Genomic DNA, 24,648 nt, shown 5'->3' on the forward strand with positions numbered 1-24,648 from the left:
TTATACTTGACAGTACATCTGAAATTGAACTGATGGACATCCCCAGAGCTCTGAGTTTAGATTTTGACACATTCTACATTCCTGCTGGGCTATGTAACACTGACAGAAATTTTCAAATCGGACCAGTAGTTTCTGAGATAAGTGCGTTCAAACAAACAAACAAGCAAACAAAACTCTTCAGCTTTATAGTCAAGTACACCTAGATTTAAACTATGGGAACCAATTTTCAAAAATTCTAGTACGACTTTACCATTTCAAAACATAATATTTTGAAAAAAAAACCCTATTTAAAAATAAGAAAACAGTTGTTTAAGAAAATGTTCATAATTTTAATTTGTCTGAGACTTTAAATTTTAAAAATAATATAAACAAATAAATCAGTTTGTATCTTCATAAATCGCATTTGAATTATTACAGTACACGAACTGAATAAATATCTCAACTCATTGTGTGCATGTTCAATGTTTATCACTTTGCACGCAATATACGAGTACCAACCGGCAGTGAATCTTTATTTGCATTCATGACACACATGGGCATAGTTAACACACATTTGCCACACAATAAAGCCCGTCTGACTTTTGGTTCGAGGCGTCGTCGGTTGCTTGGGCTTCAGCCCCTCATCATCCCTTAGCTTTGCTGCACCACCTTCTTCACCTTTTTACCCTCGACCATCATTATATCGCATCGATTGCAATAAACAACAATTTAAATTCTAAATAACCCTCATATAGATACTTCCTATCGTAAAGCAGATGCATTTTTGTATTTCTTTTTTTTGTTTTTTAATTAGTCTTGTTGCACGCGTGTGGCAAAGCTTTTTCCACGGCTCTCTTTTCCTCTTTGGAAAAAAGTGCATAGAGGGTTTCCATATTATTTTTGTTGTTGTTATGTTTTTATTTTTTGAAAAACTTCTCTCCCTCAAGGGCGAGATCCAACCAACACACATTTCACTCTCTTAACACATTTTATATCTATCTATGATATCTCTCAATCACAAAAAAAAAAAACTTTTAAATAAAAAAGCTTACAAAATATGCAAAATAGAAATGAAAGTTTTATCTTTACGGATGAATAGTTGTTGCTTTTTGATGATATTTCTGCTGTTTTTTTTTTAATATATTTTGTTTATTGCAATGTGCAATGTTCATGATGGGGTGAGTGAATATTGGCCTTGACTGGTCTTTAGTTTTGTTTGTATTTTTTCATTTAATGCAAATTGTTAGGGTAGTATGCATTTATCCGTCTCCAAATTCAAGTTACCTTCAAATTTATGACAGACAACCTCTGAAGTTTTAGACTCATGGAAATCTGACGGAATTGTATATGTATATACTGAGTTAAATGTAGTGGACATTTTCAGACTTAGATAACCAGACTCAACCCCCAAGTGAAGGGTGGGAACAATGGGTTTTAAATATGAGTAAGAAAATGCAGCAATTTCCTGACAAAGTTCTAGCCTCCAAAACTTGTCTTATTTCAGAAATTAGAATTTTGAATTTTAGACATCCAAATTTGAGAGTAAATCATAACCCTAGATCTCGACTTACTATTAAGAAATTATTCAACGATCTTATGATATTGTTTTATTAAATTTCAAGTCATCAAATTTTAAAACGAGATTAAAGTCCTTAAAACTCAATAAAAAATGTACACCAAATTCTAAGAAAAGTATAATTAGGAAAGAAAAGCTCGAGTTTTGAAAATTTTTAAAAGTGAATTTTAAAGACAAACCGACAATTAACAGATCGAGGGTTAAATTGATTTTAGAACTTTGTCAGGGAATTTTTTGTTAAAGTCTGTTTTAAAATTTGTTTTTAAGTCATATTTATATTTTTAGCTTTTTTTTCTCTTATTTCTTCAATCTCAAATTTTCAAACAGAAAATAATAATTGCGTTGGATAACTTCAATAATAAAATCAAATTATATTATTAAAATTAACCTATTGTCCTTCAACTGATATTGTAAATCATTTATAAAAGCACATTTCATACATTTTTTTATAGTTAATTGATGATAGATGGAAATACACGTTCGTAATGATCTTTAATTAATAAGCAAAGATGATAGCAAAGATCGTGGAAATAAATTATTCTTAGGTATTGACTTTTCAGTACATAGATCGCCCACCTATATTTTTGTATTACAGACACAATTAAATAAATATATACTATTTATTGGAATGTAAAATAAAATAAAAATTCTCAGGCCTTTTACGAATTCTATTGCAATCGGAAACTTTACCGAATCCCGAAAAATTGTATGAGATTTTCCACTACGAACGTATTCGGTAATAGTTTTTTTCGGTTATCGTAAGATTTTCCGATTATGATGGATTCCATGATACCGAACGAACTATTACCGTCTCCTTTTTGAAGAAAAAATAATTTTAAAAATACTGTTTTCTGATATCATCACAGCTGTTGATTTTGGGGCAGTAGAAAATATTTCAAAAAAGAGGCTGGGATGCGACCTACACTGATAACTTCCCATCCCGTCTGTCGATTTGTCTTGCTTAAAAGTTTGTCTATATGTACTCGTATCAATTTTACCAAATTTGCGTACTATTTTTTGTAGATTTTATTATTTATGAAAAAACGGACTGGATTTTTATATAAAAGTAACTGAATATCGAAAACAATGTTTTCTGTGAAATAAAATAAGTTTGAAGCCAATATTTTTAATTTTTGAAAAGCTATTCGAGTCGAAAGTTAATTTTTACCAAGTTTTAGTATTGTTTTTTAAGAGTTTTATTTTTTGTAAAAAACTGTCAATTCGATTTTTTTCAAAATTTTTTTGAATGTCAAAAACAATATTTCTTATAAGTAAAAATTAGTAAGAAGCTATTATCTCAAATTTTTGAAAAGATATTTGAGTCGAAAATAATTTTTTACCAACTTTTGTTAATTTTATTTTTCCGTTTTTAATTTTTTGTACAAAAATTATCAATTCGATTTTTTCAAAATTTTACTGAATGTTGACAACAATATTTTTTGAAAGACAAAAGTAAATTCAAGTTAATATCTCAAAGGTTTAAAAAGATATTTGAGTCCAAAATCAATTTTTAACAACTTTTATTAATTTTTTTTTAGGTTTTTATTTTTTATAAAAAAAACTGTCAATTTGATTTTTCTCAAAATTTTATCAGATGTCAAAAACATTATTTTTCATTGCTCAAAATTGTTTTGGAGATGAAATCATATTTTAGTCGTAAAATTTTGGAGGTGACAATTTTTTTTTCAGTTTTTTTTTTGATTTATAAAAAAACCGTTAAATGGATTTTTTTCAAAAAATATACTTCATTGATACCACGTTACACTATATTATATAAAAATTAATTCAAGTCTCTAGCGTTTTTGGTTCGTAAGATATTTAGGGTTAACCATAATTTTCAAATTTTTTTCAAACTGCTATGGTAAAAAAACCACCCACGCAATTTTCTTGAGAGCCCTTTCTGCATCTCTCTGCGTTATTATCTGTATAACAAAATTTATTTGAAATCGATATCTCTTCTGGTTCTTGAGCTATGGACAACGAAAAAAACGTTGCGAACGTACGGACGTACGAACGTACGTACACACGCACGCACAATCTTTTATTTCGACTCTTAGGACCTTGAAACGTCAAAATTTTCAATTTGACAAATCGGACCCATTCCAATAACTTCCTATGGGAAGTTAATAAAATAAAAATACTCAAGCCTTTTACGAAATCTATTATAATCGGAAACTTTTACTAATCCCGAAAATTGTATGAGATTTTCTCCTACGAGCGTATTCAGCAATAGTTTTTTTCGGTTATCGTAAGATTTTCCGATTGGGATTCAATTCAAGATAGAGCAAACTATTACCATCTCCTTTTGAAGAACAAATAATTTAAAAATTACTAATTTCTGATATCATCTCAGCTGTTGATTTTGGGGCAGTAGACAATATTTCAAAATAAGAGAGACTCAAATAAAGTCAATTGATTTATCGTCATAAATGATTGCAAAAATAAGCTATTAAATTTAGAAGAAAATAGCTAGTTTGACGGTTTTCAAAACTAAATGTTTTAAACTTTCAAAACAAATGAAAAGAAAAGCCTAAAAATTTCTATTTCATTTGTCACTCAAAATGAATCAAAGTATATGTTTCCTATTCCTTCCATCACTTTTCAGACTTCTTCGTATTATTATACTACACTATTTTACAGAAATAAAGTTTATTAAAATTCTTTTGTTGAACTTAATTTTATCAGTTCAAGGACATCATCATCACTTAATCGTTTGACGTTAATTTGCTTAGTGTTTTGTCGATTAGAAAATGTGCATTTTACAATATATATTCTTTACTTACTTATTGCGTCGTGTCGTCGTAGTCTTCTTGGCTCTCTCCTCACTAGATTCTCAAATGCATGCCAAGCAATTATACTGTAGTATGCATAATGTACGTTTATATTTTTAAATGTAAATAAAAAAATAAAAAACAAATCTAGTGAAAACAGCTTAGAAGCAGCCACAGAAAACGCATTCAATAAAAAAATAAAATACTACAAATGAACATTGTACATCAACAGGGAAGAGGAATTGAAATTAGTCAGAAAATAATATATCATAATAATATTTGAAGGTTCTCTTTTTTTAGTATCAGCAAATATATCATTTATTATTTTACAGTCAAATCCACTTATTGAATAGTACTTGTAATCAAGTAATAACTTTAATTCTTTTTACTTTACCGTGAGTACATTTTACTCACGGTAATGGTAAATGGTTTTTTTTAATTCAGTCAGTAAATTTCAATTCCGTGGTTAAATTTTACCAATGTAAGTAAATTTCATCCACGTAGGTAAATTTTACACCCGTGGGTAAATTTTACTCCCGTAACTTGTCTTCGCCTATCTAGTTCCAATTAGAAAACATTTTACACTAAAATTACAACTCTTCGGTGAAAGAACTTAGTGAGTTTCTACACCAGGATTTATGTTAATTTTTACATTAAATTCTCGATTATCTATAAAGTGTAAACTGCAAAGTTTAAAGTGTGTATGCTTCTCAACGTATTTAAGCGGAATCTACTGTTTCTTTTTATGAGTTGTTTCAATTTTAATATATGTGACGACATTAGAAATTTATTTCCCCCATCCCCTTATCAGTAGAAGTGCTATTATAGGGGGTTTATTTGTGATTTGAGCTAGACAGAGAGAAAGATAGAGAAGGGAAGTAATTATGAAAACTTAACTATACAGAAACTCAATACTTTTCCTATCATTATATTCTTAAGTGCAATATGCAACATTCGATGCATTCTAAACACAAACTTGATTCCAAGAGTATAAAATATTCACACACATACAAACATCTCCCTTATCAGTTACACAGCAACAACAACAAAAAACTTTTTATTTTTATTGGTTTGACTAACTTTTATTGTCAACCATAAAAATAGAAAAACAAATATTAAATTTCACTCGTTTTGTAGATATTTAATCAGTCATATTTGTATATATGTATATAATAATTAAATAAATTGTTTAAAGTGTTTATTTTGTTCACATTAATACCAATTTAAGTTGGTTCAAATGTGTATATAGTTGTAATTGCATTTGATGCAGCTAAAAAAAAAAGAATATTCAAGGTTATGATGATATTCTAATCAAATATTATTATTAACTATAAAACATTTTCTTTTCCGTATAGTTTTATTATGTTTTTTGTTCAATGATTTCTCACATTGCATGATGCGTAGGTGAAATTAATTAAATTAAGCAGATGTAAATAATCGCATTTATTTATTGTTTGTTTTTATTTTTCCGGGTATTGATAAGACCTAAGTATTTAAGCTTATTTTACTATTGTATGAAATAAGCTCTTGATGAAAGATTCTCATTTCTTTACTCTGAGGATTGTTCTGCAAGATCCTTTTGATTTTCGATATTTTTGAGAGGATTTCATAACCATATCATATATTTATGTTCATCTTCTTTTGTATATATAACTAGCGCCCCCTCCCGGCTTCGCACGGGTAGACATAAATACGTACAGATATTTAACCTATTTATAAGCATGCTATTTAAATAACCATGAATGACTCCATTAGAAAAAAAAATAGTATGCTTATCTCTGTACTACGTTTTCTGCGGTATTTGTAGGTGGCAACAAAACGTGTTAATTTTCAGAAGATCTTACTTCAGAAAGTACTACATACAAACTATAGAAAATGTTTGTCTATGGGACAAACATTATTTGCACGGCTGGTACATAAGTACATCTGAAGCAGTGTGGAGAATATTAGAGTTGTTCTTATTTATGTCTACCCGTGCAAAGCCGGGACGGGCTGCTAGTACTAAATATAGCATTTGTTACTCAGTGATAATGTAGGTTTCTAATGAAAAAAGAATTATTAAAATCGGTCCAGTAATTTTTGAGTTTATTTGTTACTTACAAAAATACAAAGTGTAGATTTATAGATGATTTAATACCCTAAAAATTTAACATATTTCCACTCTAAACATATTAAAACAAAGTTCTTGAGACGAACAAATAAAAGGATTTGAGAAGAGACATGGTTGAAGTTTCTCATATGAACATAGTAGGGAAAAAAACGTGGTGTAAGGCATTCCACATTCTTGATGTGCAGTTAAGAAAAGAATCTCTAGGCATATTATTTGCTAATCTAATAAAATGAACCCAAAATTTACCAAAAAACAAAAAGTTTCAAAAACTCATTCATGTTTTTTCCCTCGTAGAACCCGGAAATAAAATGTATCATTGAAAAAAGACATCTTAATACAGTTTTAAAAATAAAACTAAAATCAAAAGAATCATCTGCTACATAATTTAAAAATATAATTACAAAACAAACAAAACTATAGAAACGTTTATTCTAAAAATAACAAAATAAAATAGAATGCGTGCCAAGTCCAAGTGCACACAATTTTTAATTAAATACAACATTTAACCACAATTCTGCCACACACCACCCGTATTTTTCTTTTGATAAGCTTCCCATATATACAACAATATAATTATTCTATAATATATGCAACCAACATGTGATGCGTATAATAAAATAGTTTTGCAACTCGTCAAAGCCACAAAATGTGAACATCTCTACAGCGCAGTGTGCAGTCACTTAAAGAAATTAGAAAATAAAGAAAGAAAAACACGAATAAATGTGAAATTAAAAACACTTCCTTATGTTTCAAAATAAAATTTCATTTTCTAAGCTAAGGGTTGTTGTTGAGGCTTAAGCGACCTTAGATTTATATGTCGATCTCGATCAACTTAAGTATGCGTCTCTGTCTGAGTTTTTGACTTATGTAATATTAAGAACCATCAAAGACATCAAATGGGGCAAAAAGGGGAGCTACGGGGCATGCCCCCGGTATTAATTGAAGAAATAACTAAAATTCTATCTTCTTTTCCTGATTGCAAACATTTTCTGTGTGGCAAATTGAAATATCAACAAAAAAGTCTTATTTATTTCTGGCAACATGTTGCACATACCAACAAAACTGCACTGTCTAATCAAACATGAAATATCCTTGAAGAATAATACACTTCCTACTTCACACACACATTTTAGCTTTTGCTTTAGGTAAATTATAAATTTAACGTACATACATAAAGTATATGAATATTTTTTGTATTTATTTAGTTTGTATATTTATTCATTTTTTTGTTGTTGTTAAGAGTGCTTTTGTTGCTGCAACGCCCCAGCAAATAGGTGGCATTTTTATGCGAACTATGCGAGTATATTCTAACGAAGTAAGAGTGGTGTCAGATGTATTATAGAGCTGTTGTTTTTTTTTTGTTTTGTTCTTCTTGCTGCTGCCACCGTTTTCACTATTTAACTTGACGAAAAGAAAATTTTCTTTTTTAATTTATACATTTTCAAAAAATCGAAAGTTATTCGGGGTTTTCGAGAAAAACAAAAACACACATTAATTTGCAAATGAAATTGCAATTTTTAACTTTAAGCTTTAACCTAGTAATGTGTGTGATTTAAGTGTCGTTCTAATTCTTCTCTTGTTTTGAATTTTCGATAACTACTATTTTTTAATTTTTTTTACAAGAGCTTCCTATTGAAAAAGTTGAGTGCTATGCAACGTCTTTATTTATCAAAAATAAAGGACTTTTTTTAAACATTTTTAAAGTAAGTATTAACTGATGTATAGGGGTCATTTCAAGGGTGTTTCGAAGGCTTACAAATTTACATGAATGCCAAGGCCTATTTATATACTTCCTAATTTTCGTGTGACTGAGTTTGTTTTCATTTATTAAACTTTATTTAATTTAAACAAAATAAAGACGCTCAAAATGGTTCAGAATAGGTTCAAATTTGATAGACTTAAGGTTTTAACGAAACATATAAAATATAAGCCGTTAAAACGAACTCTATTTAAAATAGAACGTTTAAAAAAAAATTCATTTACTTTTCTCCCTAGTTATTATTTTTAAAGAATAATTTTATTTGAATTCTAATTTTTGGACTTTTCAATATTTGTATTTAACTTTAGCTTGAAATTTAATTAAAATTGTTTTTTTCAGTTGTTTACATTCAAGATTTTAAAATATAAATTTAGTCCGGACATTATAATAAATTAATAAATAAAAAAGGTGTCGGGGGCGTATGTGCAACATTTTTCTCTGATTTTTGAGTTGGATGTCTTAATTACCTATCATTTTCTTCTCTGATTTAAAATTCAAAGTTTTTCGTATCTATTTTCATCCTTTAAAAGCTGTCTCTTCAAAAAATAAAACCAATTCATCGACATTTTTATGAATCGAAGCTTGAGAGGGTCCTAAGGTATAAAGTACGATTTTATTGCGTTGCTTTCTTTTGTTTCTTTTTTTTATTTTGAAAAACTTTGTATCCTATTTAGATATTTATTTGTAATTTCCTTAAAAACAAAATTACACACTTCAAGGACAAAACACTTATAGCTCTGATATTTTAAGACCAAATCGAATATATAAATAGGTATACATCTACTATACAATGCACAATGCACAGATACGGAAGCTAAAAGGTGCCCGCGTTTCTTCTCATATCGACCATTTTGAAATTGATTTTAAGGTTAAGCAAAAACAAAATCACTACCCCCTCGCTAAATACACACCGCTTCATCTCTTCTACCCCTAAAATACCCGTCGTCGTTATCGTAGTCGTTAAAGGTTCTGTCTCGTCTACAAAACTCTCACAAAATGCACAAAAATAGAACTCACACACTGCCGAGAGTTAAAAAGAAGATAGACCAACGTCGAAGGACGGATTGGCGGTGGCGCGGGATGGAAGATGGGAATGAGGAAGAGAGATTGAGGGGGTTGGTAAGAGGGAGTCCAAATGCAAAGGCAGTCAAATGGGGGTGAAAGTGGAAAAAATTTCGATTTCAATTTTAAATGTGAGCACTACATGTGAAAGCAACACCACCACCACCAAACACATCATCATCAAAAAGCCACCCCCAACCAACCCCCTCTATTGCATCTACCCCACAAACTTTGATGATAATAGTCAGCAGCATGGAGGGATGAAGCTTATATAGTGTGCAGAAAAGTTCTAAGGAGTCTCTTCCGTGTGCCTTTGCGGATGTGTTGGTGTTTACCTTGCACAATATTTTTACAATTGTCTGCTCTCAGTTATAAAACGCTTAATATTCTAGGCACTCCGGTGAGTGTCTTAGTGAGTGAATCTGGAAAGCTTTTTGCGCTCTTCAAAATTGCCACCGAACCGGGATAGATACACTAACAAGGCAGCAAGGGTAGACGTATAGAAGGGAACTTTTATTTTTCGCAAAAAGCTTATTTTCTTCGCATATTGCATATAATTGCAATTGCAAGTGAAAATGAATTTTATGAAAACTGAGCATGTATTTGAGGAAATATTATTGCACAATGTTAGAAACTGTTTTCGATTTTCTACTGCTGGCTCGGCTTCCTCTACTGCGCTCTCTGTGCGCGCTGCAACAGCACGGCACGGCACGGCGGCGTTTGTAGATTTGGGTCAGTAGTGGAAATTCGATGTCAGTGTTGAAGTTAGGTATGGTATTTTGTATCTTTTTTTTTGTAAACTTATTTTATTTGATACAATTGTTTCTTATTTGCTTGGCGAGAGAGAGAATGTTTTGGGTCCTCAAACTTGGGCGGTATGTAAGTTGGAAAATCGGTTGCCACCGATCACACAGTGCATCTCAGAATGCATCAGAAAGGGTTGTCGTTGTCGACGAGTGTGCTAAAGAGCGTTAAGAATTAAATAAAAGAATATACAAAAAATCATCTTGCTCGATAGGAATAAATTGTTGATAAAATAAAGAATAAGTAAATTTAAAAAATAGTTGTTAAATTTGCGAAAATAAAAAAAAAATTATGGATATCGGTGGCGTATGAGTAACATTTTTTGGAGTGATTTTTTATCGAAAGAAAAAGAATGAAACTAAAATCAAAAATTAAGGTAAAAATCTAGGAAAAGTGAATTTTTTAAAATAAAAATTGAGATATCAAAAAATGCCGGATTTTTTGTACTCTTTTTATTTGGCTCAAGGCGGCTGGATTTATTTTTTTTTTTCTATAATTTAAGCGCGCGCCGAAGATTGTCGGAGGTTCGTCGGTATCGGTTTATGTATGTATGCGGTATAGGGGGAAGTTTTGTAGCTTATAGATTCAAAACCAAATCCATGAACGAGACCTCCATTGAGGGCGTCTGACCGAGTCGACGTCGTTTAAGTTGTAGTCTTGAACTACACGACGCCATTGAAATATTTACTCACACACTCACAGAAACAACAACAAAAACAACAGAAATTAAATACATGCAAATAAAATCCAAAAGCTGGACGTTTTTTTTTTGTTAATTTTTTATTTCTGAAGAAAAGTGTAAAAGTGTGTAAATATGTACGAAGCAATCAAGAAAATTAAAAATGGCAACAAATAGAAAGTATATATTTATGTATGTAAGAAAAATTCTATGTACTTATTGAATATTCAGAACTATTATAGAGCAGTTGGGGTAGAGCATTAGTGCTTTGATTTGTCGGCGATTTTTCGGTCGAAATGCGGAAGGGGTTGGTTGCTATAATAAACCTTGTGCCTAAAGTAAAAGTGAATTCTTTTCTAACCTCAGGTTTTATAAGAAGAATATGTGGCAAGCAGGTGGCGGATATACCTAACCTTGGCTTAATGTAATTATGTGTGTCAATAGTGCGGTCCAACTTTTTGCTTTCTCTAAATATACAAACATACCTATATGATATACTTTATATATAAATAAAGAGGGTGACATTCTTATTTCGCATTTTTTTTTTGTGTTGTCTTCGATGATTTTACCTTCGCCTTTGACTTTTAACGCCGAACTTGCGTAGTGTGCTGCTTTTTTCAGTCAAAACTCATTGCATAATCTTAAATATCGAACGAACGAAATTTGTACTTATTTTGTTTGTATTTTATTTTATTTTCAGAATATTTTACAAAATGAATGCTGTCCTACAGTTTGAAATTTCATAAATACAAAACAAAAACAGGACACTCGTGCAAATGCTCTTATCTACCACACAATCCAACCATCTTACCAATAACCAACAGCGATAGAAAAACCAACAAAAAATAGTTTAGTTTAAAATAAACAATAGAAAAATATGAACAATATAATGGACACCACATCAGCGCAACAACTAACAACCACAATATGTCCACCTAGCAGTAGCCGAAGCCCCTCGCCGGACGGCTCGCAGGATTACGATGTGACGCGCATGAAGGAGGAAGATTTTGAGCGGTTGGCGGTTTATATTGTGCCTGATGGACAATGTGAACGAGGTGTACCAAATAGGGCGGACAAAACTCTGCCAAGGAGTTTGACCTTAAGGCCATCGATGGTGTTATCAACGCCAAATGTTAAGGTAAGGCTTTAAAATTTTTTTTCTCCATACCATATATGATAAAAAATTTATATTTATTTTTAGACTGAAGGAGTATGGAGCACCGGTGTTATACCACGTGGTACAAGATTTGGGCCATTTGATGGCGTTCCAACTCCAAACTATCCCAACGATAAGAATGCCGCAAGATATTTCTGGCGGGTAAGTCCGTTTTATTTTCTTAGTTAAGCTGTACCAGTGTACAATGTACATATTAAATTATTAAACTTAAAGCTGGTTACTTATTTAATGCAACTTCCTTTCCTTCATTAAACAAAAACAAACAAAAAATAACAAAACTCATTGGTGTGCGCTTCTTCCATTAAACAAATCTTCCATTTCATGTAAATACTCCAGGTGCAGGGACAGTGTCATGTTACCTATGGAAACATCAAGGTATATTTATTAATATTTTTCTTTGCTGTAGATTTGTCTCTAAAAATTAAAAAGAAAAAAACTAAGAACTAAAAATTTAACTCCTCTGCTTGTATGCTTTTACGCTTTCTATTTTTCGACTTAAAATACTCAAAGTCTACATTTATAATCCACAGATCTTTAAAGATGACGATTTCTACTACCTTGACGGTTCGGATCGATCACAATCGAACTGGATGCGTTATGTTGCCTCAGCTTATAGCCTTTCGGTTATGAATTTGGTAGCTTGCCAGCATCAGGATAACATCTATTTCTACACCATTCGCGATATTATGCCCAATGAGGAGCTCATGGTGTGGTATTGCAAGGATTTTGCCAAACGGTTGGGCTATGATGTTGACCCTGAGCGAGTAACTTACACCATTTGCCAGAGTAAGGAGGAGGAACCAGAGGATTCAACGGCGATAGCGACAAAGAAAACTTACACTTGTATGCAGGCCCCGGAAATTCCCCCAGAGGTTGCCTACAACCACATAACCTACGTAATGGGCTTACATATTCCGTCGAGACGAAGCTCCCTCACGCCGAGTCCATCACCACCGATCACTTCGACTGCAAACAGTTCACACCATAACCATAATCAGCAAACCAATACCCAGCAACAGCAGCTACAGCAACAGCAGCAGCAGCAACCACATCTCCGACACACCAATAGCCATCAGAGTGTGCTGCATTTAAAGCCCGAGCCAGATCAGAACCGTATTCAAGTAATTGTGCGTGATCGTTCGCCATCGGTTAGTGATTATGGAAGTGGAAAGGACAAAGACGTCCAATCGCCGATCTCTCACAAAAGTGAAGTCCCATACGAGCACCAACTACTCATTCCGAATGATGGGTCAGTGCGTTCGGTGAGATCGGATGAGGGCTATCACAGCAATGAGTATCACGAGGATGGACTTACACCGCCTGAAGATTCTAGCGACAGCGAGGAAAGCGAGCACAACTACGTGTTGGATTGCTCGAAGAAAGCCATCGAACCCAAAGAGACTGTAATCACACAAAAACTCAACGATTGTGATAAGAACGAGTACCGCAAGTTCAAAGTGAAGTTGCCCCTTAAGTATGAGTTCAAAAACAACAAATGCATTAAGACTGAATTTGATAAGGACAGCACTGTCACCGGAGTGACAACAACGACATCGTCAGCAGATGAAGAAATGGTCTTGACCACACTCACAACTGCCCCAATGGATGAAGAGCTTGTAAAGAGGGTGCAAGCCTCGACAACCACATCGACACCGGCCACAAGTACAGTGATTGTGCTGGAAGGCACCCAAGAGCCGCACACTATTGTTCCTCTAAACAAGCCCTACTACGAGGCTGAGACTTCATCGCCGCCTCCACAGGCCTACATGCGATTCACCCCACCAAGCTCAAGTATTCTGGAGAATATTCTAACGGGCAACAGAACTGCCGCCACGAGTTGTAGCAGTATTGACCAATCATCACGTCGACAGCCCAATGCAACACCACCGCCCACTTCACCAACTGAGATGGCTTACTCGTACAAAAAATCCCATCGCTACGGAAATGCCGTGAGTCCGGATTCTAGCTCGAATCTTGCACAGCCTCCGCAGCACATCCACGACACAGATATTGTTATGTCTTCATCGTCGAGAAGTGGTCTGAAGAGTGAAAGTCCCCAACCACCAAATATCGTGTACTCCACGACGCAAACCTATCAAGACGGCCACCAGACACCACCATACAACACTTACTCCACCTATACCACCTCGAACGGAACCAATGTTATATCGCATGCCCCAACTTCAACGTACTCGCCACCACACAGCAACAGTCCATTCGATCGGAGTATGCATGGTGGCTCCACACCAAATCTGCATCTTCTCCAGAACAGCACTCAAATGCTCACCCATCCCCACATGCAACCACTCGCTCCTCTTCAAAGACTGTCTCCCCTCCGCATATCTCCACCCAGTAGCTTAAGCCCGGACGGAAACTCGTGCCCTCGTAGTGGAAGCCCTTTGAGTCCAAACTCCTTGGGATCTCGTGGCTACCGATCACTGCCGTACCCGCTCAAAAAGAAAGACGGAAAAATGCACTACGAATGCAATGTTTGCTGCAAAACTTTCGGCCAACTTTCCAATCTCAAAGTCCATCTTCGCACACATTCAGGTGAACGACCATTTAAGTGCAATGTCTGCACGAAGTCATTCACCCAGCTGGCACACCTCCAAAAGCACCATCTAGTGCATACGGGCGAGAAACCACATCAGTGTGACATTTGCAAGAAACGATTTTCATCAACATCGAACTTAAAGACACACTTAAGACTGCACAGTGGACAAAAACCATACGCATGTGATTTGTGTCCACAGAAATTTACCCAGTTCGTGCATTTAAAATTACACAAACGTTTGCATACAAACGACAGGCCGTACGTATGCCAGGGATGTGATAAGAAGTACATAAGTGCATCGGGCTTGAGGACACACTGGAAGACGACCAGTTGTAAGCCAAATAATCTGGAAGAAGAGCTGGCAATGGCGGCAGCAGCTACTTCAGAATGTTTAGGTATGTGTTTTTTTGTTTTTCATTTTTATTTTATTTCTTAACTACAATATTTAAAATATCCCAAAATATTCCCCTATAAGACGAAAGCAATAATTTTCACTTATTTTTTTTCTTAGGACCAAGTGATAAAGACCTCCCTGAACCTGATTCTCGTGAGGCATATGAACTCCAGCAACAAATCCATGCCCACACTCATCCACACCTGAGGCACATCGGGCATCACTCACCGCCACGACTGATCACAATTCACGCACAATCACCATCAAGCAACCACCACCAGCAGGTACATCACCAAATCTCATCCCCCTCAGCCCAACAAAACCAGCATCAGCCCCTCCACCACCAGCAACATTCCCAGCAACATCTGACAATTCAGCAACAGCAGCAGGTAGTGATGCTCACCAATCCCAATGCTCACCATCAACAATCACCACCGCAGCAACAGCTCTTACCTCCTGCAACAATGTTGCTGACAACAGCAGCCCATCTGCAGCAACACAATCATTCACATCAGCACCACCAACAGCATCAACATCACATACACCTGCAACATCACCAACAACAACAACAACAGCCCCATCCCCAACATCAACAGCAACAGCAACATCAAGCCATCAAGGCTTCCATGCAAAAGGGTCCAAATATCATGACACACGTCGTACAAACCAATAATGCCACAACGAATCCCAGTGACCAATATGTGGTAGCAACAAGCCACCAGCACCAGCACTCACATCCGCACTCACAGTCGCAAGAATCTCGGCCAACCGTGATCGAATCCAATCAACCAATGATCATCGAGTGTACATAAAATGTTTATAAACAATGATTCTAAGCATTTCTAATGTTTCTTAAGTGATTGAGCAGAAAATGATGCAATGAAAGTAGGGCTTGAGGAACATGCATAAATACAAAAGAAACAAAACAAAACATCCCTTAACATACGTAGTTTTTAAGTTGTAAATAATAGACATTTAAACAAAAAGTACATTCATAGGTTTATAAATAAATTGATTGACAGATGTGTATGATGAGCATTCAAAACAATTGAGTTTTTTTTGTGTATTTAATTGAGATTAGTTGAGTGAAAGTGTAGCACAAATTAAAAAACAAAAAAATATATAAAAATCCTTGATCTTATAATCAAAATTTCGATCTCATTAAAAATTGGCAAACCCTTATTATTTGTAGCTTTTACTCAAAAATTTATTTCATACCCTTTTTTTCTCCCTCAACAAAACAAAAAACAAACCTCTCCTTGTGTTCACTTTTATTCTTAGAAAAAAATAACAAGAAAGCAAAGTATTATTATCTAAATCTTAAAACCAACATTTTAGCAAAATGTACCTTAACAAAAAATTTAAAAAGTCCCAATAATTAAGACGAAAAAGTTGCCTTATTTTGTTCACATTTATTACATTTGTTTTCAAAAGAAAATTAAATAAAATTGTTTAAAAATAAATTTTAAACCTACAAAATTATTGTAAAAAAAACATTTATTGATATCCCTGTACATAATATTACTTTCCGTGTTTTTTTTTATCAAATTTATTTATCATTTTTTTAATCCAAACGTATAAGAGAAGAAAATTATCTATAAACAAAAAAGAGAAAAATACAATTTTCAAGAATTTATATATTGACTTGTAATATTCCTATTATATGATATCTCTAAAAAGCTATATTTATTAATTTTAAATTTAATTCAAAACAAAACACGATATATATGTATGTAAAATGCAATTGTACATAAAACAAAACAAAAAAAACATAAAATTAATTATACTAGGCTTACAATTAACATTTAAATACAAAACAAAAACTTAGCTGAAGATCGGTGCTTTTGACCTGTTTCTATTTGTACGACGTATTAGTAAACATTAAATTTATGCGTTTTTATCTTTAAAATGAAAAAAAAAAAACAAAAATAATAATTAAAAATGCAGTTAGAATCTTTTTCTTTTTTCCAAAAAATAAAAAAATAGTTAAATAATAATAAAATAGTAATCATCATGCATGTGAATTGATACAGCAATATCCACACACACAAAAAACAAAATACAACATTTTCAATAATCAACAAAAAACATACAAATTAACAAATAAAAATAAAATGATCAACATTATACAACAAAACTTACAATTTAAAACAAAAAATTTATTGTTAACGTACAGTGGCCAAATAAAGCAGGTAATAAACAATTTTTCTACATATTAACAAATACAACAAAAGAAAAATAAAACAAAATATTAGCCTAAGTCTAAAAATCAACAGAAACCTAAATTAAGAATTTTATTATTGTACATTTTTAAATAAGGAAAAACCCCTTAACGACCATTACTATAAATATACAAAAACCAAACACATTTAAAAATTACAACAAAAAGAGTATATATCACAATCATTCATTAACAATATTTAAATCAGTAATTGGCAATTGTTTAACCGGAACTACGTTTTCTAAACCTCTTTTTTTTTAATTTGTTCTAATTTAAAAAAAAAACAATATCGGTTGTGGATTAAAACTATTCCAATTGATTATTATTATTTTTGTTTTTCCTTAATTCGAACTAAATTATTTATGCTTTAATTTATAAAGAAAAAAAAAGTTAATCCCACCGATAAATTTTATTTGTTATTTCTTTGAAGTCAAAATTCATTTCATGAACTAGATTCTCTTTATGTAAATAATTCTAAAAAGAAATTGATTAAAATTGTAAAAAAAAACAACTATACGAAAAAAAAAATTAACTATACATATTTAAACAACCTAAACAAAAATGAATTAATACAATTTTTATTTTTTTACATAAAGACAAATTAATAAAAATAGAGAAAAAAAATTATGAAATTGAAAAAATAACAAAAAAAATTAACAATAATTAAATTTTAAGCTTATTTATGAGGCTGATTAGTTACGTACATACCTAATTATCAATATTTATAAACAAATAAATGAATAAGAAAAAATTATATAGTTGGAGATTTAATAATGAATTAAAAATAAACACAAAAACAAAAACACACATGCAATATCAATAAATGTTTTATGTATAAATGTGAATGTGCATGTATATTCTATTATAATAGTATTAATATTCATAAACAAAATTTCAATTCAATTAAAATTTTGTGTATTTATTTTTACTATTATATAATTTTGTAATTTAAGTTTTACATTTTATTATTATTTTTAAATGGCCTAAAAACATATAATTATTTTTTTAAGTTTTAGTAAAAGAATTAGTTTTTTAAGATGAGAATTAAAAATGCAAAAGAAGAAAGAAAATGAAGAAGACGAAAATAAAAATTATATTAAATTAATTTCATTTGTTTTTTTTTATATTTATTTGGTTTTGCTTTGATTTTTTATTTAATTGAGTTGATCAGAGGATTTGGGTTTGATGCACTTTCTTATTCTTAAATGCAGTTTTTCAGTTGAGGACAAACTATTTGACTTGTTCTGTGAGAGAACGCAATCTTTTGGGTATGCAATCATTATAAATCATTAATTGAATTCAATTAAATGATTGGATTCATTGATCGTTCCTCAAGGTTGAGACTTAAAATTTTGCAATCACCAATTATTTCACATTAAAAGACTGTAATAATTTGTTCTCTTATCAATTGATTGCAATCATTTGATACTTGATGCATGTTCTTCATTGACTTGAAGTCTTTGTATTCTTCTTGAAGTATTTGCATTCTTCTTGAAGTATTTGCATTATTCTTGGAGTCCTTGCGTTCTTAAGCGAAATTTAACAAGTAACATATCAATTTTCGGAGTCAGTCAAAGATTTAAAAAGTGTTACATTATTTATTAAGAGTGCAAAGACCTTTAGTGAATGCAAAGACTTGAAAAGAACGCAGAGACTTCAAGTGAATGCTAAAAATGCACCAATGATTCCAATCAATTGTTTGCAGTTAACTATTTGGAGACAAAATGATTGCATTCTTTTTAAGGTGAAATGATTGGTAATTGCAAAATTCGAAGTGATAGTCTTTAGGTGAATTCAATGAATGCAATCTTTATATTGAAGTCCAAAATATTGCACTTCCAAAAGATTGCATACATTTTACAAGCCTGCTATTCTATTATGATTTGTATCCTTAATAATAATTTAGAATATCGCATTTACTGGATTTTTTTTGTCCTTTTTTGACTTCTAAGGTTGAAAATACTTTTGCAGAACAATATTTTGCTTAATTAAGATTTGATTTTTTATTTGCGGGAATTCAATTTTTTTTTAAACTTTGCACTGGTATTGAAATATTAACTTCTAAACTTTTTTAACATATGTACATGAAAAATGAGGAAAGAAATAAAATTCAATTCTGTATGTATTATGAAAAAAGAGGCTGGGATTCGACCCACACTGATAACTTCCCATCTTGTCGATTTGTCTTGCTTGAAAACCTTTCTAGGTTTTCTTGTTTTTGTTGTTGCTAGTTGAATTATTCTTACAAGTTTTAAAATTACCAACAATATTGTTTATAGAAAGTAATAGTTTAGTTTAAGAATCTAGGTTCGTTAAATCGATTTTTAGTCGAACATTTATTTTTACCCAATTTCTTAAATTTTTACAAATTAGATGAATGAAATTAATTTAAAATATACCAAGAACCGAACATCAATTTTTACGTACTATTTTTTATAGATTTTATATTTTTATGAAAAAAACGGACTGTTGGATTTTTACAAAAAAAAAACTAGTGAATATCGAAAACTATATTTTTTTGTGAAATAAAACAAGTTTGAAACCAATATTTTTTAATATTTAAAAGCTTTTTGAGTCGTAAGTAAATTTTTACCAAGTTTCAGTATTGTTTTTTCTGTTAGGTATTTATTTTTGTAAAAAAATAGATGTTCCTCAAAATTTTACTGAGTGTTAACAACAATATTTTTTAAAAGATAAAAGAAGTTGAAAGCCAATATCTCAAAAGTTTTGAAAAGATATTTAAATCGATAATCAATTTTTACCAACTTATGTTAAATTTTCTTTTAAGTTTTATTTTTTGTAAACAAATTGTCAATTTGATTTATCTCAAAATTTTTTTCTGAATGTTGAAGACGATATTTTTTAAAAGATAAAAGAAGTTTAAAAAGATATTTGAATCGGAAATCAATTCTTACCAACTTTGAGTAATGTTTTTTTAGGTTTTATTTTTTGTAAAAAAAACTGTCAATTCGATTTTTCACAAAATTTTACCAGAAGTTAAAAACGTTATTTTTCGTTGTACAAAATTGTTAAACAAAATGCCCACCTTTTTAACTTATTGTAATGGGTCCGATTTGTCAAATTGAAAATTTTGACATTTCTCGAAGTTTCAAGGTTCCTAGAGTCAAAATAGAAGATTTTTAGAAAGATGTTTGTGTGTGCGCCTGTACGTACGTTCGTATGTCCGTACGTTGACGACGTTTTTTTTCGTCGCCCATAGCTCAAGAACCAGAAGAGATATCGATTTTAAATAAATTTTGTTATACAGATAATAAGGCAGAAAGATGCGGAAAGAGCTCGCAAGAAAATTGTGTGGGTGTTTTTTTTTACCATAGCAGTTTGAAAAAAAGATTAAAATTTTGGTTAACCCTAAATATCTAACCGAAAACGCTAGAGCCTTGAATTAAATTTAATATAATATATTGTAACGTGATATCAAAGAAATATATTTTTTGAAAAAAATCCATTTAACGGTTTTTTTGTATAAATCAAAAAATCTGAAAAAAAATTTGTCACCCCCAAAATTTTTGACTAAAATATGATTTGATCTCCAAAACAATTTTGTGCAACGAAGAATAATGTTTTTGACATCTAATACAATATTGAGAAAAATCGAATTGACAGTTTTTTTTACAATGAATAAAAACCTAAAAAAAAATGTATAAAAGTTGGTAAAAATTGATTTTCGACTCAAATATCTTTTCAAAAATTTGTAATATTGGCTTCGAACTTATTTTGTCTTTCAAAAAATATTGGTTTTGATATTCAGTAATTTTTATATAAAAATCCAACAGTCCGTTTTTTCATAAAAAATAAAATCTACAAAAATAGTACGCAAATTTGGTAAAAATTGATACGAGTACATATAGACAAACTTTTAAGCAAGACAAATCGACAGATGGGATGGGAAGCTATCAGTGTGGGTCGCATCCCAGCCCCTTTTTTAAAAATGCTATGGTAAAAAAACCACAAACGCAATTTACTTGAGAGCCCTCTCTGCATTTTTTTGCTTTTTTGTCTGTATAACAAAATTTATTTGAAGTTGATATCTCTTCTGGTTCTTGAGCTATGGACAACGAAAACAATTTTGCGAACGTATAGACGTACGGACGTGCGTACACACGCACGCACAGAAATCCTTCTGAAAATCTTTTATTACTACTCTAAGGACCTTGAAACGACGAGAAATGTCAAAAATTTCAATTTGAAAAATCGGACCCATTACAATAACTTCCTATGGTAATTAGATAAATGATATCATAAATTTACGAGCAAAACATTATTTTTTTTTCGAAATTTCTAGTTGTTTTTAGAAAATTAAATTGACAGACTTTCAAAAAAAAAAATACATAATACATTAAAGTGGTTGAAAATTAATTTTGACTCGAATATCTTAAGAACAGTCATTTTTAAGGATAATTTAAAACACAACTAATCCCTTAACAAGAAATTGTATGATGACTTTACAAAGTAAAAATCCTCATCTTCTAAATACATTTAAAATCATTTTAGTCTCTCATTTAGTTTTCGTAATTTTGTATTGAATTTAAAATCCATTGTGGCTCTTCATCTGAAGATTTGAAAAGCCTTGAAAGTAATTCCTTTACGATTTTGTATACATAATTTGTTTAAGTGTCAATTTTTATAACAGATTCTGAATCCAAACTATGATTATAGTTATATGTGCCCAAACTGAAAAACTCGCTTTCAACTCTATTTTAATATTTTTTCAATATATTCCAAAAAATTGATTTAAGACCAGAAATTGCTTTAATGCCATTTTAAGTTTTTTTTTTCTGTTAAGAACAGTTTAAGCGTAAATGCTTCAACGTCCTTTTAAGGTTAAGGTTAACGTATGGCGGGTTAAGACTTATAACAATTAAGATTTTTTGAAAAATAATTAAAATAAGTACCCGTGGCATGATGGTTAGTGCGTTGGACTGTCATGCAAGGGGTCTTGGGTTCAATCCCCGCCTGTGCCACCTTAATTTAAGAAAAAAATAATTTTCGCGGGTACTGCCTCTTGCGAGGAATTGACAAATCCTTTAAGAGTAATTCTTGTCATGAAAAAGTGATTTCTCAAATTAGCCGTTCGGATTCGGCCTAAAATTTTAGGTCCCTTCCATTCCTGACAACAGTACTCGCACACAGGATTGGTTGAAAGTTGTAAGTCACAAGGCCCTGGTTTATTTATTTACATATAGCCTCAAAAAGCCTAATGTAAGGTTTTATCGTATGCACTGTACGTAAAAATGATAAGGACAAGACGAACTTTGTTAATTTTCATATTTAATATAAGATTTCAAAAAAAAAAAACAAATTTTACTTTTATTAAATTAGTAACAAAATATACAGTTTCTTTTGTCTTTTTTAAATTAAAGCTTTTTCAATAGTTTTAATTTGTTTTTTAAATTTAATCAGAAAGAAATAATGATAAGGACAAATTTCATTTGGACTTATTTGTGAACAAGTATCTTGTCAAATCAACATTTAATACTTGGTGCTTGATCCCTTGCCGTTAATAACATCTTAAATACGTCTTGGCATTGAATTGATCAAGGATCATATATGATTAATGTCGATTTTTGCCCATTCTTCTTTGATGGTCTTCAACGGTTTCAAATTGGCGTCCATTTTTAAATACGTTCCTTGATAAGATTGTCCAAAAGTTCTCAATGGGATTTAAATCCGGACTGCACGCTGGCTAGTCTAATAATGGGATATTTCGGGCTTTAGTAAATTCTTTGGTAAACTTGGATACTTGGATAGCCACGTTATCCTGTTGAAAAGTATATTCTGTACCAAATATTTCATCGCCAAGATTTACTACACTATATTCTAAGAACTGTGTATACTTTTGGCTGTTCATTTTTGTATAAATGAAGCAATAAGGTGACTTTCCAAGGTCCCAAACCATTAACATGTCCCCTCAAAAATTGCGAGCATGCCTCTGCTGCCTTTCAGCTTTCTTATCATGCCAATATTTCTGCAAGCCGTCTGGGCTATCTAAATTAAATTTTTTCTTGTCAGAAAAAAACACTTAACACCATTCTTCGTCCCAAGTTGATACTTCTCGGCAAAACACAATCTGTTCGCCCTGTGACGCGATGTAAGTTTTGGTTTCTGGATTCTTTTAAAGTATTCAAGGGTAATATTTGTTGCACTAGCCTTGCTGACACATTAAGATCCAAAATGCTTACAATTTGAGATGGACTTATCGATTTATTAACAGCGAGACGTCTAATTTTACGAGTATCTCGAGGTGTACATTTTGGTTTCCTACCTGTACTTCGCTTAACTCCGTAATTTTCTCGCAGATTTAAGTAGTTTGCTATAACGGTTTTACTTCTTTCAAGAATAGCTCCGATTTGCCTTGTCATTTTCCCGTGCTCCCTATACACAGCCGCACGCCCTCGCTCTTCTTGTGTTAATGGCTTTCCAAGAGCTATTATATTTAAAAAAATATAATACTGTGATAAAATCTATTGAAATCAAATTAATTTAAATAATTCATCCAATTATTTTGACGAACAAACCCTTTTTTTCTTGAAAATCAGCCTATTATTTATTTCAGCCCTTCTTGACAACATACATATTTTAAAGAAAAAGCGTTCATTAAGTTTTAATGGATTCATTTAAAAACTTTTGAAAATTGTTTGTGTTAATCTGTTTTAAAACAAATTATTTTATTGTTTTTATTTTTACTAAATTTTTAAATTAATTAATTTAATTAAAGTTTAAGAAGTTCCGTTTCGCTCTTAGCTGAGCCGAAGTAGTTGAAGTACGTTTTTAAATTGATTAACAAACATTTTCTTTCTTCAATTTTTGTTTGAAATTATTTCATATAGTTGTAACAAAATATACAAAAATGATTAAAACTTCTTCAATAAAATTATTATTATTGTTTTATTGTAATTTAAATGTTTATCCTAAACAATATATTAAAATATTCATATATTCACCACACCACACACAAACATGTAAATTGAAAAACTAATAACTATTAAGGAGAAATAAATGACTGCTTTTTAGATTGTAAGTTATAAATTCATAATATTATTGAAAAAAATAAGAACAAATTAAATTGGATTTTTTATTTGTTATAAAACAAAACGAAAGTAAAACAAATAAAAACACAAAAATACGTACTTCTAAAACCAATTCCAAAAAATTATAAAATTATGAATTAGAAGTAAATCCAATTAAATTTAAAACTTCTTTAAATTTAATTATATTATATTATATATCGAAATATAATTGAAATTTTATAAATAAAAATAAAAAACAAATATTAATTCCCAATTGGAAATTTTTAAACAAAACAAAAAAAACAATATGAATAATAAATGAATTTAATTACCTGTACTTAAAAATCAAACTTCTTAAATTTAAGCTACTATTTATATAAATATTTTAAAGAATACAAATAAAAACAATATAAATAAATAAAACAAAACAAAATCTCTATTACTCTGGAACTTACGGTGCGATTATATTTATTGTTTAATATAATACTCAATTTGAGTTTTGTTTATAATATTTATATTTATTATGAGATGATG

At 31.0% G+C, this 24,648-nt stretch overlaps 1 protein-coding gene across 2 annotated transcripts in view; it reads left to right on the forward strand.

The window, feature by feature from the left end:
- LOC129944282 (uncharacterized) overlaps positions 1-18,191 on the forward strand; it is a 34,554-nt gene extending 16,363 nt beyond the window's left edge. The window contains exons 2-6 of one of the 2 annotated variants that reach the window (XM_056053620.1): positions 11,441-11,878; positions 11,942-12,058; positions 12,254-12,292; positions 12,448-14,866; positions 14,983-18,191. In XM_056053620.1, coding sequence (XP_055909595.1) covers positions 11,618-11,878; positions 11,942-12,058; positions 12,254-12,292; positions 12,448-14,866; positions 14,983-15,677 — 3,531 coding nt within the window. In that variant the 5' untranslated portion in view covers positions 11,441-11,617 and the 3' untranslated portion in view covers positions 15,678-18,191. The remainder of the gene's footprint in view (positions 1-11,440; positions 11,879-11,941; positions 12,059-12,253; positions 12,293-12,447; positions 14,867-14,982) is intronic. The other variant, XM_056053621.1, reaches the window with a different exon arrangement.
- The last annotated feature ends 6,457 nt before the right edge of the window (positions 18,192-24,648 follow it).

Source organism: Eupeodes corollae, chromosome 2 (assembly GCF_945859685.1).
Source record: "Eupeodes corollae chromosome 2, idEupCoro1.1, whole genome shotgun sequence".
Taxonomy (NCBI): Eukaryota; Metazoa; Arthropoda; class Insecta; order Diptera; family Syrphidae; genus Eupeodes; species Eupeodes corollae.